Below are 20,492 nucleotides of genomic sequence, written 5' to 3' on the forward strand. Positions count from 1 at the left end.
ATTTTCTTACTATATTAAGATGCAAGACAGTTTGGCAACCAGATAACAAAGACAAACTAGGCAGGGTGGAGAAACATTTAAGCTGCAGCGGGTTAAAAACCATCTAAGCTAGGGAGACCTGAACCAGCGCAGTCATACAAGGTGCTGGCATCGGGTGACGACTCGGCACGGCACGCTTGCCGGCCAACTCCTCGAGTGCCCGGCGGGCCTGCCAGGGCCCCTTCGGCTGGAATGTCGGGAAACGGTCCAGGGACCGGCTGGGTGCCGCTTGTTTGGACACCTACCAAAGAGCGCATCACCAAAGCTACAGTTTTTCTGTGCAGGGATCGCATAGGGTTGGTTTTGGTTTTTTGTTGGTTTTTTTTTTTTAAGAATAAAGGCTTCTGGTAAGAAAGTTTATAGTGCAATCTGAATTAATTTGTGCCCACAGTGTCATTATTCATTCTCCCAAAACAGTTTAAATATAATCGTGTAGGAATTTGCTATCTCCGTAAAGATATTACAAAGTAGTGCTTATACAGTTGGTGACTACATAGATTCAATTTTAATAAATATCTCTCTCCATGCTTTTGCAAAACCACAAGTACGAAAGCAAGAAGTGACAGAGCAGCCAAGTACTTTTGTAACTTCCAAAAGCTATTAAAATTCTCAGGGCTCTAAGAAGTTAATATACCTTATCGCACAGGAAGCACACGCCACGTTCAATTTAACAGCTGCTCAGAGGAGAGCAAAACTTAATTCTGCTTCCTCTTTGCCAACGTGCCACCAAGTTACAACTGCTGAGAAATCAGAGAGGTTGCTTTACTCCAGACAAGCAAGTTCAGATATGTTTCTGCTTGTCAGTGTAGCTGTGTGCTTAACAAGGAAATTTGCAACATGAGCTATATCACACATACACAATTAAGTATTTTTTTTCTAGTGAAGACAGGAAAAAAAAGGGTCAAGCACCAGGAGCTTCAGCTCATAAATACATTGTGTTGCCCCTAAGAAACCTAGCTGATAACAGCTGTAGCTTTAATGCAGATTTACAAAGTGAATATTGATTCAGCTTGAAAAGCATATACACAATAGTTACACCTTGATAACAACAGACTGAAAGACAGTATCAGGTTAACATCCTATTGATACACAATTGTTGTAAACAGAATATTTTATAAAAATAAGAAATGGCAATGCTTCATTGAAATAACAGATTTAAAGTTTGCTTCTTGAAACAACTACTCTTCAATCAGTATGGCAACACACAAGTAAATTAAGTAAACCCACCAGATTTCTTTTCAGTCTTTAAATGATTGTAGGGTTAAAGTCAATGAGAGTTGATTTATTTTTTTTCTTTTAAAGAGTCTTGATTTAAGACATAGTGAGAGGGGGTAAACAACTTAAAAAGCATCTTCAAGACATCCTCACCTCATTGCAAAATATTTACTTTACCTTGCTGAGAAAACATCAAGCCTTTTTCTTTTCAAAGTTCTCATCAGTAGCATTTTCAATTAAAAATGGGGGAAAAAAAAAAGCTTAAAATGCAGACATTTTAAAGTCAACTGCATTTGGTACTCAACCCATGGTGAAGCTAAATGATTCTTTGTACATCAGTATTGCAAAAGGGGAGAGCAATTAGCAGTGTTATACCGTGCTTTGTAAGAGTTAATACTTTGAAAGCCAACTGATTTGACTTCTGTCTAAGATTTTTTTAAAAAGTAATTATGAACAAAGTATCTCCTTTGGTCACAGTCCAGAGACAACTGTTTAGGTAAGTGTGGCAACACACCAATCAACTATCTACGATATATGAATACAGCTGAAGATACAAATAAAATAGTCCTTTTATTTGCAATGCATGCCAGGCACAAACAGAAAAAGAATTTTTAGAATTGCAATATATTAATTCTCACCATGTTGCTGTACTTCAGGTAGCTTCGAAAAAGCCCATGAATGCACATGTGCTTGAAGGCATCTTATTCACACACACACACATATATCTATGGGCTATGTAGATTCTTGCAGACTAAGGTTTGGCACATACATGATCACAACACTTTAGGAAAATGAGACTCAAAAAGCGCTTTCATAATTTTAAACATGAATGGTTTTAAAAGGATCTAAATATTGTTATTTTAGAATGAATCACAGAAGATTCGATTCATATTTTTCCATTAAATACTGTATGTCAAGGTAGCTTTAAAAAAAAAAAAAAAGAACCATCCTCCCATGCTCCCTGCAGATTCATCTCTCTGGTACTTCTGACTTGACAGCTTCAGTCTTACATGCAACTTTGCAGCAGAGACAAGCTTTAAAGCAGTCTGCAAATATTTTGGCTTGCACACGGAGACTAAAGCAAACCAGTTCATATCATAGAAATTCAGAATCTTTGCTTGTTTCTAAGTAGCGCAGAACCTTAAATATGGTCTGAAGGATGTGAGTGACTGTCAGGGTGACATCTAGCAAAGGCTTCAATTCATCTTATCAGACACTATGGATACACAACAGACAGGTCTTTCAGAGACTGTATGCTTCTGATTTAAAAACTGTTGTTTTGTAAGCAACCAGTCTTCAAATGCACACAATTTAAAGTACATAAATGCAAAACATGGCTTTGTAATTCATTATCTTAAGTCTCATTCTGACAGTTATCTAGATGAGTGTCTACATGTCCTTAAGAGTATTTTCAGAAGAGTTATGCCTTTAAAACTGATAAAACCCCCCACCTGCAGACCGTCATATATAGTCAAAATATAGTATAGTTACTTTTCTCCAGTTCCACGGGGACACAGATTTCTAAAAATATTTGGATTTAATGCCCTAATTTTTCAATTCTGTTCTACAATGATCCAGTTAGAGTAAAAAAAACCTCCATGCGCTATATGTCAAGGCATTAATGACATTGTTCTATTTACACAACAGTTTTTCAGTGTTAAATAACATGTTATATGGAAATTAATTTTAATTTCAATTTAGTTAATTTCATTTCCATATCTGGGTAAACTGGAGATGTTGCTGACTTTCTAAAACACAATGATGTGTATATTTATATACAACAAACCCACCAAGTTGTGCTAAGTATTCAAAGATTCAATTCCCACATAGCACCACCACCCTGTTCTTTTCAAATATGGTCAATGATCTTTGTAAGATTTTTTGCAAAATAATCCTACTGAGCAAGCCCATTCTATAGCCTTTTCCGTAGAAAGGGGAATCACTTTGAAAGAACACTTTACAAGATAGAGGTTCAAATACTTCTCTGTCATGTAACCAAAATATATAGGAATCATGCTAGCATACCATATTACACTGAATCCTATTGTTAAAAAAAATTAATCAATGGTTTGTGCACATCTTTGGAAGATGACATGCATAAGATTTCATAAACCAAATCAGAAGGTTAAAGCTAAAGCATACTGCTCAAACACGGAATCAACTACTTGCATTCTGAACATACTAACGCTTTAGTGCCTTTAGAACTGAAAAGGTATTCATTAAGAAATACACTGTGACTTGAATAGTCAATGCCCAAGTCTACTATAATTTAAAAAGTTATTATTTTTAGCATAACCATAACCACAACAGCAAGTTATTCTGTATATTTCAGTGAAGCAAAGCTTTAAAAAGTTGTAGAGAAATAGACTGTTCCTTTTTTGTGTGTTTCCAGGAAGAAACAAATCCTCTCTGTAAAGAATATTTACACAAATGCAAGAGCAAACTTTCCGAGATAAGCGTTTGGGGATTTTATTTTATTTTTTTTTCCCAAAGATTCCACCACATGGTAAAAAATTAAATGAATCTGTATTCCTGACCACATTGATAATGTCACAGCTAGAATCTCATCAGCTAGTTTATGACAAGCAACTGCAACGGGTGTAAACAAAGAACAGGTCCCTACATTGGGACAAAGCTTGGTTGCAGGTTGACTGTACGATACTACTACTGAAAGCAAGATTTAAAGTAAACTCATCTGGAATTCAGATGCAACTGAGGGAACAGTGAGAACGACACAGTGAAGGTACACTTGGGTGCAATTTCATGCTGGTGACTTTTTTTCCCCCTCTTTTTATGCTTAGAGCAGATTTTAAACCAGGAGTTGCAATATCCAATGACACACACACACACAATTCAAAACTTAAGTGACCATTAGCACATTTGTACACATACTTACACAAACTTAGTATTTACATATTCTAAACAAAGTTCCATTTTAACAGTTGAAGTCTTTTAACACATGAAAGAAGATAAGCTACTACAAAGAATGCATAATGGGATCACAAATTTTCCACAAGCATATAAACACATGTTTTAAAGTGCTTTCTGGGTGCTTCAGATTAACCCCTTGCAGTATGAGCTTCTACGTAGTGCTGTTCCAGTCATTACAAAATTATTGAAATCATTCCTCTTCAGGTGCATTGTAAGTTCAAGAAAAACGACGACACCATCGATGTAAAAGTTTTAAGCTCTACCAACATAAACGTATACATTACTTCAGGTGAAGTTGTCAAATACTTTGGTTTATCATAGCTTGGGATAAATATTTGATAGAACAGAAATTGCACCTCTCCATTCTTAAGTTTTTCACTAAAAAAATAGCCCAAAATAAATTGACAGTATTCTTTGGTAAAAACAGGACATTTGGCCAGTTTGCGTGTGCATCTATTTATTAAAATAGTCTAAAAGTGAACAAATGCCACTGCTGTACTGTCAATTTACAGGAATAACCATTCCTTACTCACTGGGGAGTATCAAAACATTAAGCCTATCAGTTAGCCATATAACAAGCTGAAACACCTTCAGCAACCATTGCAGGGGATCAATAATGTTTTAGAATACTTTTTGCTTAACATTTATCCTTTATGTTACAAAAACCGTAAAATGCTCTATGCCTGCAGACAAGTCCATTCATTTGCAGTGACTACAGAAACATTATTCAATAGTGTACACTGTTAGGTTTCTGATAAGCATGTAACAAAAAGCAGAAATATGGTGTGCTGACCAACCAATATTCAACTGCACGCTATTTGTGCATTACCTATACTAAGGACTAAGAAAAGCCTATTAAAAATTCAGCTAACTGCTACAAGTTACGTGAATATATAAAAACAGAGCAGATATACAAGTATAACACTGAACATACTGTACTTTATTAGCACAAAAAGCCAGAACAAGGCACAGCAAGCAGAAAAATACATCAATAGAAGGGTTAGTGTAGCATACAAGAATAACGTTTATTGTACTTGCAGCCAAAATGTTCCCTACCTCGCACAGGTCACTGCCATAGAGAAGTAAGTAATGACATACTGTAGCAGCTGGTAAAGAAACTAGGGAGCACTCATAATTGGTACAAAACATTAAACAGGGGACAGGGCATTCCAACAAAATTTTAGTGCAAAAATGTCTAAGACAGAACTCTTCTAAGTCCCATCTCTGATTAAATAAGCAAACAGAACTTAGAATCTTGTCTCCAAGTAATCTGTTGAAACTATAATCAGTGCATATTACTTAAAATATTTTTAAAAGCGCAAATGGAAAGATATTTACAAATAAAGTGTAACAGTACCTTTGAAACCTGACATTTATTTTGGCTATGTCAGATTTTGTATTCTGATTACAATTCACCGACTTGTAATTTTCTCCATAAAAATATCAGACGACTTTAAATAATTAAACATTTTTTTCTCTTCCCTATTACCTTCCATTGTAAGTTACTAGCAGTCAGTCCACCAAATTCAGTTTTAGAAAAAAAAAAAAAAAACAACAAAAAACATAACCTTTTGTTTCATGGCAATAATCTAATCCCATGTCCTGCCACTGAATGAGCAATTCACACTGGAAGGTATTTAACTGTCCAAGACAGTATTACTTTTTGCTAACAATGCCACTTAAATCTCCAAGTGTTTAAAACAGAATTACAGTACTGAGCAGGCATATTCAAGTCTCAATGATTAGGAAACCTTATACACTGAGAAAAGCATGATTCATCTGTTAGCATCAAGACACTTAACTCCTAATGAACTGCTTCTAGTGAACTGCTCTTCATTAAAAAGAAAATACTCTTGGAATACTATTTGGAAACTTGTCTGTGAGCTAAATTAGTACTTTGAGTAGTGGAAAGTTTTCAAGAAGATAATTTTAAAAAAATACTTCAAATATTAGCAAAAATGCTCCTCTAATAAAGCCTTTCTCTATTAGCATTACATGAATGCCCCATGGAAAATGCCTCATAGTTTCTTCATCCAATTACTACAGCTATAAAAGGGAAACAAAATATTTAGAAATTAGCAAAAATATTTTCATTAGGCCTTAATGAAAAACGTGCAGAATTGTGTCTGCTTATTGTTTCCAAGAGGCATCACAACTTAGTTGGATTAACAGCAGGCAGCATCTGACAGGATACTAACACTCAGCTTAAATAGGATATTGCAGGAAAGCTAGACGTTGTTGGTGCGCTCACTGCAGTTAAACTGTAACACACAAATAAAAAGCATATTCTATAAGCTTATTCTGATTTCCATTTACTTTGTTTTTATAGGTTCCCGCTCCAACCACCGCACCCTGACTTTTTGTTTATAGTGATACTCCTTTAGAAAGTCTTGCAACATTGAGGGTAGAGGAAGGTCATCAATTCCATCATACGTAGTGCACCTGCAGATCACTGCCCGGCAGATATACTGCAGACTAAAGGGGAAAGTCCTGTTCAGAGATACAGTAAGTAACGGTTCAAAGAACATGCAAGAGCTAGGGTCTTTGTAGTGTTCCAGAAGCCCTGTAACGGTGGAGGAGTGAAACACACAGGGATCATGGGCATCGAAACTAAAGTTGTGATTCCACTGCTCAATGCGTGCATGTAGCGATCGGTTGTAACGACGGAAGCTCACAGAGAAGAGGTAGTCCTCTTGCGCGGAATCCCTGAGCAAAAAAGTGCCTTCGGGTTTACCCTCCAGAAGTGCTTCTGCTTCATAGCGGTCCATCACACCCCAGTAACACGGGTTACCTGTGATCTGAAGTAAGTCTGGCACAAGGCAATGGATGTAATCAATTTGAGTATGCACTTTCCAAGCTCCCTGCCTGCTGATATGGCCATGGCTCTCTCCAGACATCTGACGCTGCTTCTGCCTGCGTGACTGCAGACAAAGTGTTGTTGTGTCCTCTTCAGAGTCACAGTTCCCCGGAGGTGTTATGTTTTTGTCCCCGGTCAGCTCGGTCATACCAGGGGCTAACTTTGGTCCCAGTTTATACAATGGATTTACCTGTGCTGTTGCTTCAAAAGTATGTATTTGGGCATTGGGAGGGGGATCAACCCCTTCTTCAATACTAAGTCTACGTCTCTCTCTGAGCCTGTCTTCTTCATCCTCTGTGGAAACCAAGGAAGGATCAAATGTGTCAAAAAAAGTTGAATGAGGACTCACAGGTGCTGTGTGTTGTTTAATTAGATGCCACTTCTGAGCCAGATCCGAGCCTGCAGGAAAAGGACATTTCTCAAGCATTAGTTCAGAGAGATGGATCTTTCTTTTGTTAGAAAACAGAGGTTTGGACTGTTTGCTGTAAGTTCTCATGGGAAAACACAGCCCAACAGTATCTTGTAGACGCTGTCGTAGAGAACGGCTACCTACTGTTCTGTTTGATACTGCATCCATATCATGGACAGAGCTCACCCCATACCTTCTCTCCCTCCTCTGCAAACCGCTTCGTGTTCTACCAAATCTTTTTTCGGTATCCAAGGAGCTCTGGGTTTTGGTAGAGCAGGAATGCTTCTTCTTCCCACCCCAAGGAGCATGTCGAGAATAAGAGTCCCTTCGAGCAAGTCTAGCTCCCATGGTGACACACGAGTCATTCTCTTTCTCAATGCTTATTTCAACAATCTGAGGAATTTCTGTGACACAGTTTTGGTTCCGCCTTGCCGGATTCTTTGAAGGACTTAAGCCTAATTGCAAAGCAATGTTTTCTCTCAAAGGGCTGTTAGGCTGCTGTTGAGCCAAATCAGTTATCTGGATAGCTTTCTCTTTAGCAGATGAGCAACTATTGGAGGTCACAACTACATTTTCATTTTGGCTTCCACCCTCATGACTGAAGAGATTCTGGCACCTGTATTTGAAGTTGTTCCACATCTTTCCCACTTTATCCATGGATTACGTTATCTAAATTCAAGAGAAAAAGAAATATTAAAATAAAAATACAGTTTAAAAAACATGAGGCTACATCTTCAGTTATCAATTAACTTGCAGACACAAGACTACTGTTAATTGAACACAAGACATTTGAAAAAGCACCCTAGTGTTTGTATGGTTATGTAGAAGTGACACGTATCACACCATTCTGGTATTTAGAAAAATCACTATGAAGAAAGTGTTTGGGAAATTACAAACATTTTATTTACAAGCAGGCCCTCTGGGGTTTTTTGCAGGATCATTAAGCACATAGGTAGCATTGCAGAGGTGTATTTGACGGACAGGGAATATGCAGTCTAAAATTCTTCATTTTAAGAAGAATTTGGAAGTCATATGTAAGGTACGGCTCCCTGATAAGCTTCCAATAAGAAGTAAAACAAATCCTGAAGAAAAGAACTATACAAATCACTCCAAACAATGACAGCAGTTAGTGAAATCCAACAAGTGCACTGCAAATGTCCAGATACACCACCTAAAAGCAAAAGCTTGAGCCACAGGTCAGAAATTCAAAGCTATAACTGGCAAAATTTAAAAATTTAGCACAAAAGTAGAAATTTTGGGGGAAAGAAGCATTCAGTATTCTTAGACCCAAAAGACAAGGAAAAGCAGTAAGGTATCAGCAGAATTTTAGAATTATAAAGTCTCTGATATATTAATAAAAGCCATATATATGAAACATCTAAAAAAAAAAACCAACCCCAAACTCTCTGGCTTTATTACTTAAAGAGCACTTAAAAAGAAAGCAGGTCCGCAACAAAAACATGACAACAGTGAATCATGAAGATACAGTAAAAAGCTAAAAACATTAGCAGTGTGTATTCTGCAACTACTTTTTTAGAGACCAAGCTAGATAATTGGAACAGACTGCGAAAAACACAGGACTGCCCTAGGACAGAGAAAAACAGGCTAATTCTGTACTAAAAAAAAAAAAGTCAGGCAATGCCAAGCTAAATTAGGTCTAATTAAGTTCTGAGAGAAGTGCTAAACTTAAAGGACTAAAACATGTCATCTTATCTAATTTAACTATTAATAAAAAGTGCTCTGTTCTTTGAAAATTGAAAATATTATTTTAAAGCAACATTCCTGTTGCTGCAGTTCTTTGTTCACAGCTAGAAAGTAATCTGAAGCAGTGATTGAATGCACTGGGTCTCATGAAATAACGTGGATGATAAACAAATAAGCTAGACTGCATCGCTAGAGTGTTGAAGTCCCTTAAGACAGAAGCACAGCTGTAAGCCCATGCCTTTATAGTAGAATCCACTGAGACTGGGGAAGAGTCAGAGGTATAGCTTACATGTGAATCATGAAAGGATAATGAACGTGAAACACCTAACTGTTATAGGAACAGAAAACGAAAGCAGAAAAAGCTTTCTTCCTCACCCCCTCCTCAGATACTTCAGCAAACCCAGAAAACTAGGGATCTACATCCAACTGCATAAATAAAACCTTAAGAATTTAGTGTGGATGTGGGGAGGGGGGCAGGGAAGCAGGGAAATCAGGTCTTAACAGTCTCTGGAGATTACTGATACAAGTTACCTAAAACAGTTTTCCTGGTTCTGGCAAGGATAGAGTTAATTTCACAAGGAGCCAGGACAGGTGAGCCAAGCTGGCCGGGGGCTATTCCATACCATGTGACGTCATGCTCACCATAAAAGGGGGCTAGTTGGGCAGGGGCGGGTTCGGCGTGGCTCCGGGAGGGGTTGAGCATCCCGTAGGTCGATTTGTTCTCTGTTATCACCCATTGTGGATATCTGTTATCAGCGCTGTTGTTGATTGTTTCCCTCTCCCTTGCTGTCCCAGTAACCTGCCCTTATCCCAACCCTCGAGGCTTTGCCGTTGTTTTTCCGTTCTCCTCCCCATCCCGCCAGGGGAGGGGTGAGCGAGCGGCGCGTGGCGCTCAGCTGCCGGCTGGGGCTGAACCACGTCAACAGTGCTCGTGACAATCTGAACAACACCCAAGCAGTTATTAAGGAGGAAGACACTTACAGAGAAATGTTAGACATAGAAGACGCTATAGAGTTCTGTGCATATGTAAAAGTGAAAGTGTGGATGCAAATGAACAAGGAATGTCTTGCTAATTAAAAAAAAAAAATCCTAAATTTGTTTTTTTCCTGGAGTTGTCTGGAACAAACTAGGGGAGTTCTAAGAGCAGCAGAACTAATAAAGTCAGATCAGGTACAGATTTGTAGGAACCATACACCCATGTATCATGCCATCACAATAATCATAGCTGTTTGCAGCATCTCAGAATACCCACACACTGACCAGGAGGCAGCATATGTTTGCTAGCTGCCAGCCTGTCATATAATGTTGACTTCTACCCATTTTTCTCAAGCTGTATATTTCTTTCTCTTCCTAGTCACAGAGATGTTTAAAATTTTGGGGAAGGGAAAAAGAAGAGAGAGTATATAACCTCCATGCCACTGGGAAATCAGGCTGGAAGCAGCACACATCTTTGCAACAATGAATTGGAATTACTTTTCTAACCAAACAGTCATACACTATTCAGTGGTGTCTTTTATTCTAAAATTGCTCATTATTGTTCTTCTTTCGCACTACGAGTCTAGAATGTCTTTAGACCGCTAGATGGGTGGAAAGTTCTCTACACTTGCCCAGAAAGCTTCAAGAACGAATAAAAAACAAACAAAACCCTCCACCCACAAAACCCCCACCATATTGGCTCAACAGACTGTACTTTTCCAAAGTCAAATTTAAAAAGTTAACTACTTCTTGTCGTACTCAAGAGAATACAGATACTCTTCTTACCCAGAAAAGCATACGAGTCACTGTATCTTGTCTTGAGATTATACCTCAACATGAACTTGCTAGATTCCTTCTCTGAGGTGTGGACATGATTACTATAAAGAGAAAAGTGGTATATTTGTTAGTTGTTAGAATATCTTTTAATTTAGATATTTACAATAACCCACTGGTATCGATGGGATATTTTAATAATTATATCTTAAATGTATGCATGGAACTGCCTGGTCATTATATATTTTAATGCATTTTAACATAAACAAAAAGCTTCACAGAACTTTCTTTTTCATCCATTAACCACATTTGTCAAGTAGAGTCCAGGGGAGGACCCTCAACAAAGCTTTTGAGAATCAAGAGTAAAGCCACAGCATCTGGACCACTGAAGTGCCAGGCACAATGGGCATGCTCAGGTCTGTAAAAATGGTTTCCCCACATTTTGGTTTCAAGCCCAAAGCAGTGGTTCCCAAGTTGTGGTTGGCAGTGCTGTCAGATCACCTCATACTGCCTCTCCTCCTTGTTTCCAGCTGCTACATCACATCAAAAGGCAGCTAAAAATACACACTTTTCTAATATTACTTTTCCAGGTAAGCAACTGCTGTATGTGCCACAAGGATGTTATATGATTGTGAAGCAAGAGGAATATGAACCATGACTCTAAAAATGGGAAAGCGGAATGAATACAAGACAAGTTCTTTATTAAAAGAGTAGGTCAGCACTTCCCTAAAATAATCATCATTGTTTTTCAGAAGTCCAAGAGGAGTGGAGGGATTTAGTATGCTCACACCACTGTCAGAAATCTAACAGTAAAGGGACAGAGGAGAATAATCTGCTTCTCCACACTAGAACCAAGCCCAGGACAGCAATAAGATTTAACAGAAAACATTGGGAACTTGTGTTAACACTTTACATGTGGAACAGGACGAAAAATATTCAAGTCTGATGCATATTTACTGGAATGAAAAAGTATGGGGTTGCGCAATCACTAGGTGAATATTAAATGTTAATATTCGTAGGCAGAAAGTCCAGAGTAAAGTCAGAAGAGTACTAAACATTATTAGTTTCCATTCACCCCTGGAAGCACCAAAATTGCTGAAACACTTTTAAAGTTAGGCTATACTACAACTACTATTGACAGATTCCATAAAAGTAACCTTTCCAGAGAGCAACACAGTTACAAGTACAAAATCTTAGTACAAAATGAAGATTAAAGCAAAAATAAGGTTCTTCTGCAACTTTAACATCTACACCCATTTCTTTCTTCCCCATTATGTTCCTAGCAAGTCTACAGCAAGGCCTTAACACAGCAAATGAAAGGTAAAATTGCTAGGGTATAATTTTCAACAAAGCCTTACTTAGAAGAGTAGGTCATTCAGGCCTCTGAAGACATACCTGCATTCCAAATAAAACCAGTAATGCTGTTTTACTGGGCACAGGTGGCAAAGGGGTAGCATGCTAACGATTTTAACTTATTAAAAATACAAAAAAGGACATGGAAGCTTATCTTGAAATTTCATGCTTAATAGTATTTAACGTTATACATCACTATTATCCCTCAGTTCTGCTCAGAAACATGAACATTCAGTGTACCACCTCTAACATCACCATTGCTAGCCAGCTGACACAACCTCTTGGACAAATAGCCAGTGGCTCCAGGAAGGAGTGGTTGCTTCGGGAACTATCCTTTGCTAATGGAAAACAGTTTCTTGAATTTGGGTGAATGTCTCAGTTAAACTTCTCAGCCTTGTGTTAGAATAAAGCTTGAGTCATTGGTAAAGTATTTAATATTCAACCTAGTAATTTGAAATTAGTTTAAATCAATGTGCAACAGATGTGTGGTTTCACAGATTTCTTGTGGCAGTCGCACAGCACAAATTACTTCTGAACTGGCCCTGAAGCCATCTGGGTTTTACAAAGGAGCACTGACAGTGGTTATTTTAGCCTAAACAGAAAATAAATTTAATTCCACCGAAATCCACAGAGTGAATTCATCAATTTGAAGATTTTCTAAGAAAAAGAAAAGTTATACTAGTGTTCCTAAAACAATCTCTTTTCAACTAAACATTATTTCTGTCTACTTTAAACTAGCATAATTTATCTTAAAAAAAAATAAAATAACAGGTAGTAAATACTCTACCAGGATTACAGAAGCAATGAGTAGTAGTAACTATATTATACTATATAACACAATATTCCCATTTGCAGTAAATTTAGAGATGGTCAAAGCCATGAAGTTTGCATGAGTGTAGTCTTCAAGTATTCTGAGTGTACAAATGATGAAACTACAAAGAGAGCTAGGAAAACCATTTGTATAATATGATGTAAACAAACACAACCGTTATAACTTGTTTGCAATCCTGAAATACCACATATTAATAGATTACTGTGAAAACTCAGACCACTCTTTCCAGAAGTGTCACAAGATCTAGCCAGAGCTTTCCGACTGAGGCTTCCTAGGAGGAGCATTCAAAGCCAAGGTTGTGCTCTGTCCTAACGACAATATGCTTGTTTCACTCTCACAGTGTTACCCAATTTAAAAATTAGTTGATATAGTAAATAACATTCAAAATATTAACTCCTAAAAATGTCCCATCTTCACAAAAGCCGATACACTGCATAACGTATGCCACCTTACAAAACAGGTATAGTATGCTTATTTCAAAAACAAAACAAGATCTACAGATTCATTGTTTTGGTATTTTCAGATGATGACAGCTTCAAAACATTGAAAGATAACAAGGACAAAACATTGAAGGAAAACAAAACTAGACAATTCTTGCAAGTCAATAAAACCAATAACCTGAAAGGGAAAGGAAAAGATGGGAGAGAAATCACAGTCCCTCTGCTCCTGGCACACTGTTGAGCTCAATGCTAGCACAAGCCTACCCAGGCAAGCAGGCCAACACATTCAGTGACAGTGGGGCACGTCACCTTGGACCATGGCAGTAGAAGTAAACGGAGTGGAGGGAGACTACACTTCTATTTGGATTGTTCTTTACTTTAAAATGAATCACTCAGCAGTGAGGAGAAACTCCATTATTAAAGACATTTGCTTCCATTAAGGTATGCTTGCTGAAGAGGTTAACGTCCTAGTTGCACATTGCCAAATGCCTGCTATAGGCTACAACTCCCAGGGATGCACTAACAAAGCTGCTCACATAAGCACTCCTCAACCTTATTCAGTCAAAATGAATAAGGCTGGCAAACACCTACTGTTTAAAGTAACCCACTTGAGGAAGGAAGAAAGGGCAATACTAAGGATTACAAAATAATTTCCTCCCTTCCAATACGCATGCCAGAAATAATTAATTACTACTGTAATACTAGAGACAATATTTCATAAAAAAAACCCAAGGAATATGTTGGCATAAGTGGAACCATGCATTTTTCTACACACACACACAAAAATGTGCTCATGGCAGACAGCTTGAACAACTGATTTGGAGGGCTGGAAAGAAGAGGTCACTTATTTTTTTAAACTAGACAAGGTAAAGGGGCCAAGTGTCCCAAGTGTTCATGAAAGCCTTATTAGGGCAAAGTACTACTGGGTGTTTTTTTTTTTTTTTCCTATCAGGCTCTGATAATTCGGAAGTGCAGTTGCATAGGGAGAAGAATCTGAAGGTCTGAACCCTCAACTCAAAACTCAAGCCTGCCAAGAAGAGGTAAAGGATACCAAGCTGTAATTCCAACAACACACAAAATTGGCATAAGTCAGCATTGCGACAAAAAGAAATGGCATCAGCCTCTTCCTGGCCAGCTGTGCTAGTACAGGAGGTGGTCTGTACACCGTATGGCTGCTCAGTCAACCAGCTCAAGGAACTGATCCAGACTAAAATGAATTCTCAGAAAAAGTCTCAATCATTTACTCCATCTGGTTTATGACTTCTGTCTAAACATTCATGTTAACACAAGGGAGGAGCGGATGAGGAGGGAGGAAGCAGCAGCCAGGGCAAGACTGCTTCCTTCCACAGCAGCACTGATCTGCTCATGATATTAAGACCTTAGACGGCTACTTTGAAGAGAAATCTCTATTTGAAGCCTATATATTAATCAACTGTTGGGCTCTGGTTGCAGAGAGAGAGATTAGGACTCTATTTAAGCCGCTGCTTTGAACATTCATGTTGAAAGTTCAGCTACTGAAATGTTTACTTCAAAAATAAAATGCTGAGTTGGCTTGATGTGTCCTGCTAAAACACAGGGAAAGCTACAAGTTTCAAGGTCTTAAAGCTGGCAGACTGTCAAGTCAAAGAAAAATAATGATATTTTGCCATTGTTCCAACCTGAAAGTAAGAAGTAATCTCCTCCCTCTCCTTGGTGCAGATTCAACAGTGAGCAAAAAGCAGTCTTAGCTTGGATAGCTGATGTTCTGCCAGTTTCTTTCCAAGCAGATACACGTTAGTAACTTCAGTTCAAAAATACCGTTCCAAGATATTTTTGACCAGTGGAATACATTCCTGTAGCCCCTTGCTAGGTTTTGGGGATCAAAAACGACATCAGGACTACAAGTGTTCACATGTTAGATTAGAAAATACTATACAGTTGCTGTTCATTTCTTTTCTGTTCAGAAAAATCTAAAATCCTTGAAACAGAAAAATCATCAATGAAAGAACAGAATGTGAAGAAAACTGAACCAAAAATAGAGACAGTTGTTTCTGAAATACTTTTATCTGCACTTACACAAGCCTAGTGGATAACAATACAACCATCATGAACAAAGCTAGTACTTCTGATGACATAAGGATCATAGAACTACATATAGCAAGCATAAGTTTCAGATATTAATACAGAAATAATGCCATACAGATCTACTGAGAACTCCACATATTGGTAGATATCTATGGTAGAAGCTCTGCACATTCAAGACAGTAATGCATATTAATTCCAAGTAAAGACATTCTCAAATCAATTAGGCAGTATCCTGATGGTCACACATTGTAACACGTAAATCCACCCAAGCAACATTAAATGGAAGCTCTTTCCTTCAAATTACCTCCCCACCCCCTAAGTAGACACCTTATCATTTGAAAAAGTAAAAGAAAAAGCATCAAGTCAACAAAGTAAGGTACTCGCTAGAGAAGAGAATTCTAGGTGAATTGCTGAAATAATGATGTTGTCTGTACTGCTATGTTTAACTCTCCTCAAACAGAAACTGCCAATATACTTTTTTTAAATTTATGTGGGCAGAATAAATGGTTCCAGTCAGTGTTCAAGTTAAGTACGGCAGCCCTCTTGATGACCTCTGCAAAAGCTGTAAGTACTCTGAGAAAAAGTTATGGAGCTCTCCCCTAGCAGGGCAGAATTTGTTTCTACTTTTAAGAACACTAACGAAGCATATCCTCCTCTATCAAGTTCTAAAATATAAATAGGTCTCAAATTGATATAAAGAATGATCTAATGGTTATTCGTATGTAGTTCTTGGGAGTTCTAAGTTAAGGAAAAGCATACCTTAATAGCTATGCCTCAATAAAAGCAAAGGAAATTGGAAGCAAAGTTGAAAAGATGGGTCAGTCATATCCCACATCCTTGACTAGCTCAGTAGAAACATCCCATTTAAGATATTTTGTAAACAGAACGTTTCATTCAATTGCAAACAGATAATTCTTCTGTTCAGGGATCAATTTATACTGTTTTAACAGTCTTATTTCTTCTCACTACATTTTTCAAAACCTCAACAGCCTGCCTAATGCCTCGCCCCCACCATAGTACCCCTGCCCTCCAGCAGCTTACAAGCATCTCCTTTACACACAGAGCTCTTCTCATGCACCCAGCTACTTCCCATGTTTCCTTTCCATCTGACCAAGCAAAAGACCATATTCGCTATCACAAAGTAGCTAGCTGCCACCTCTTAAAACGGATAAAAACAAAGTTCTACTTGTCTTTCTCTAGTGAGGTATCTACAATGGTGACTATATAGGAAAAAGCAGTATTGCTGTTCATACAGTTTGCAAGACCTATTAAATAAAGCTGCCTTTCTTTCAAATTTGAGTGAAATGGACGCAAAAGGTCTAAAGTTTCTAGAACCACAATAACTGAGAAGAGCGAAAGCCTAAGCTGTAATTTTTTAGGAACCGCCACTAAAGAAGTTACTCTTAACCTGAACACTAAATATTGCTATATGCACTTAAAAGAAATACTCTCTCACACTAGGAGTTGCTCAGTTAATAAATTTGCCATTTATGATAAAAAGTAAAAACCCACTGAGGTTTTAAGGATAGCATCTGTATTTTTTGTTCACTGCTAACATTACTGGAGCAAAGCACTTGATAGTAACAAGGTCATACATGCATGTAAGAGACAAGAAAACTCAGGAAAACCCCGCAACTAAAAATGAGCTTGTCTTTACAGCAACATAAGTTACTTGAAACATTTAAAAATATGAAACAATTATAAATTATAGTAGAACTATATTAATGGATGACCCGTACATTTGACAAACTCCCTTGTGCCACTGCAATACTGAGGAGAGACTGAACTTCAAGCCATTGGAAGAAAATTGCTGGACCAGCCCGGTGTCTTATCCAGCTACAGCTACACTCTACATGAAGCAGAAGGTGGCCTGAGATGGACAGTTCTAATAGCATCCACAAATTTATCAAGTGACCTTCATAATGACTTGATTCCTGAGTTACATTCCTTCATGCCGGAAGTTTGACAAGTAAACTCTTATCACTATAGCACCACTGGCAATCTTAGATCAGTTTCTGTATAAAACATGTTTCCATAAAATAGAAGCGTATTTGCATAACTGCAGAATGAGATTGGGGATTTAACCTGCCAAGTATTTGGCAAGCAAGGAGTTAAAATCTTACCTAAGACTATCCCACAGCTGCTGTCAGCAGTCAGGCTTGTCAAGAGAAGCTCTGGGCTGTCTTGACAAGACTAATTGGCAGCAAGCACCTGGTTCCCTAGGCTGGGCTGGGGTAGGTAAAAGAATATAAACCCTGCAAAGGAGAAGCTGCTGGAAGGCTGCCAGTAGGTCTAGCCTGTTTCATGTTTTCACTTTGATCCACAGGCAACTTTATCCTAGACTATACCCAGTTGGAGCTATCAGAAACATTTTTTCTGCAGCTTTCCAGCTAAAAGGAACCCATGCTTCATGGTTCTGTACCTGCAAGCCCTGCCACTGAGTGCCCACCAAGCCTCGCTGTGCAGGGTCATGCTGCGGCACAGCCAGCTGCAACATCAACACTACTATTAAAGTGCAGCAGAATTGAAATTTTGGGTTTCAAATGCCACCAAAAATTAGCTTAAAGGTGTTATTATACCTTTAAAATTATGGACTAATATGCCAGAAAATCAAAACTAAGACTGTCCTGGATATTCTGTATATTGGACATATAAACTATGTGCAATGACAGTTTACGATACATAGTAAATTACAGTGCATCTTTAAAAAAAGGAGAGGGGGAAGTAAAGAACCCCACAACATTCTAGAAACCAGCTAAAAGTAGGCTGCATGAGGAACTTCAAGTGGCAATTCCAGAAGTGTGAAAAGACACTTCGAATATATTTTGACCTCTACTAGGAATCATGATTTCAGTGAAATCAACGAAGCTTTCTGAAATTCTACCCATTTTTTTTGCAATATTAAAACTCAAATAAAGTTTAAAGCATTCATCTTACAAGTTCAGCCCCTGAGGTAGGAGGATTTTTCTTAGAAGAGAAAAAAAATATATATCAGTTTGTTAGCTTAGCAGAGTTTTATATTATTGAACCAACAAGTATCTAATTATATACACACAAAAAATATATATAAAATATATGCATGACATCAATATACTTCAGATTTTTTTTTGTGCAAGGCAGTTTAAGTATAAATATTGAAAAGTCAGAACTAAATTTCTTCAAAGCAAATTGCTCAGCAGCGGCTTTACCTATGCTTCTGCCAAGCTTCACATTTCAGGTGTTTTACTTTTAGCTTGCTAGTCAAGAATTCCAGCAATGTACAGTAGCATGAATATTTCCATAACTTATATAACTGGTGATTCAGACATGTTCAAAGGCGAAGTCAGTACTTGTACATAGTGTCTGTATGAAAGGCATTTCAATCAATAAGTGTTAATGCAGAATTATGGTGTTTGTGAAAACAAGAGGTTGTAATAGAACCGCTTCATAGTCAAACCACTGGTATCACTAGAGCATGGCGTATACTGCTCTGGTTTTAATTGAACACATTATACAAACAACTGCACCATTCCTTTAACTGATAGTGATGTTAAACAACACTAATACAAAAATCCATTAGCAATCTTTAAAAAGAAAAAGCTCCAGGTAACGAGATTATAAACTACTGAGTTACTGCTCTAACAAACACAACAAAACGTTTCCTAGAGTGACAGCACAGTAAAGGATCCAGCTCTTTGCAATACCTGTTCTCCTGTTGTATTCTGCACCTTTACATAAAAAAAGACTAGAGGCTCTCTTGGTCTCTACTCATGAGCAGACAGGAGACTTCTGTGTTTTTAAAATAAAAAAAAAGTAACACTTCTCTTGTGCCATGCAAAACAAGAATGACCATGAAACATACTATCAGGATGTACCATAAAAGCTTCAAGCAAAAAATCTAACTCTTCACATTGTCAAAAATGTAAGACTATGACTATATGCACAGGTAATCCATTAGAGAGACTGAACAATCATTGGTAGGAAAATCAGCTCTGTCTCTCCTCTTAAGAGCACCTACTGCCTCAGTCCATTACCACCGAGGTGTTCACTAGGTTATTATGTTACTATCTTATCTTTAGGACGCTGGATACTATTGCATAGGAAGGGATACTTTTTGTCAAAACGTAATCTTTCTTCTGGGCTTTATATAATACAATCAGTTACATCAAAACTATTTGAATGAAATGCTTACTCTAGCAAAGAAGCACCTGCGTGCATTAAGTAAGTGAGTCCCCACAGGATGAGAATTTTCTAAGAAAAATGTATGTGTTTGGTGAGCTCCGAAATTCTTCTGAAAATAAAATTTATAAATGCTTTGCCTTTTGATGTCATCTATCTAAGCCAAAAGCTGACCCCAGTTTTCACTAAGGATTGCTCCACCAAGACCTAGTCATAGACCAATAAATAACCTGCTGGTTAGCTAATGTGCGTTCCTGCTAATCAACAGGAAAATGGCAACTCACTAACCCACAATACCACTCTAATACCCACACACAACAGCTCATTCAGTATTGGAAATTCCTGAGTATCTATGGGCTCCTGTCTGAAACAGGTAAGTATAAGTTATAGGCTGCAGAAACTCCAAGAAGATGCAGCAAAGGAACAGACTAGAAAAATGAATCTTTACAACAGCACTACCAGCTGCACGAGACTAATAAAACTAATAATCCTCTTTTGCCCTTAATCAGATCTATGAAAGCAGAGATCCAGTTGTATGAATGGTTTAAAAGACTGCATTTCATGCAGAAAGAGTTTGCAGCACCACATAAAACTGAGCAAACCTAAATCAGACAATGATTACTGGATGATTAAATTGTCAGAGAGCAGGTATTTAAAAAAAAAAAAAAAAAAAAAACCCAAAAAAACCAAAAAACCAACACAACCCAACAACAAAAAAACCGCCAAACACCCAACCCCCAA

At 37.8% G+C, this 20,492-nt stretch overlaps 1 protein-coding gene across 4 annotated transcripts in view; it reads right to left on the reverse strand.

Annotated features, from left to right (window-relative positions):
• Positions 1-335: 335 nt before the first annotated feature.
• The window catches only part of SOCS5 (suppressor of cytokine signaling 5), a 97,975-nt gene continuing 77,818 nt past the window's right edge, over positions 336-20,492 (reverse strand). For 3 of the 4 annotated variants that reach the window (XM_075749070.1, XM_075749072.1, XM_075749071.1), the window contains 2 exons: positions 10,917-11,008; positions 336-8,120 (listed from right to left, as the gene is read on the reverse strand). In XM_075749070.1, the coding sequence (XP_075605185.1) occupies positions 6,498-8,108 (1,611 nt within the window). In that variant the 5' untranslated portion in view covers positions 8,109-8,120; positions 10,917-11,008 and the 3' untranslated portion in view covers positions 336-6,497. The remainder of the gene's footprint in view (positions 8,121-10,916; positions 11,009-20,492) is intronic. The other variant, XM_075749073.1, reaches the window with a different exon arrangement.

The sequence above is a fragment of the Balearica regulorum genome, chromosome 3, assembly GCF_011004875.1.
Source record: "Balearica regulorum gibbericeps isolate bBalReg1 chromosome 3, bBalReg1.pri, whole genome shotgun sequence".
Lineage (NCBI taxonomy): Eukaryota > Metazoa > Chordata > Aves > Gruiformes > Gruidae > Balearica > Balearica regulorum.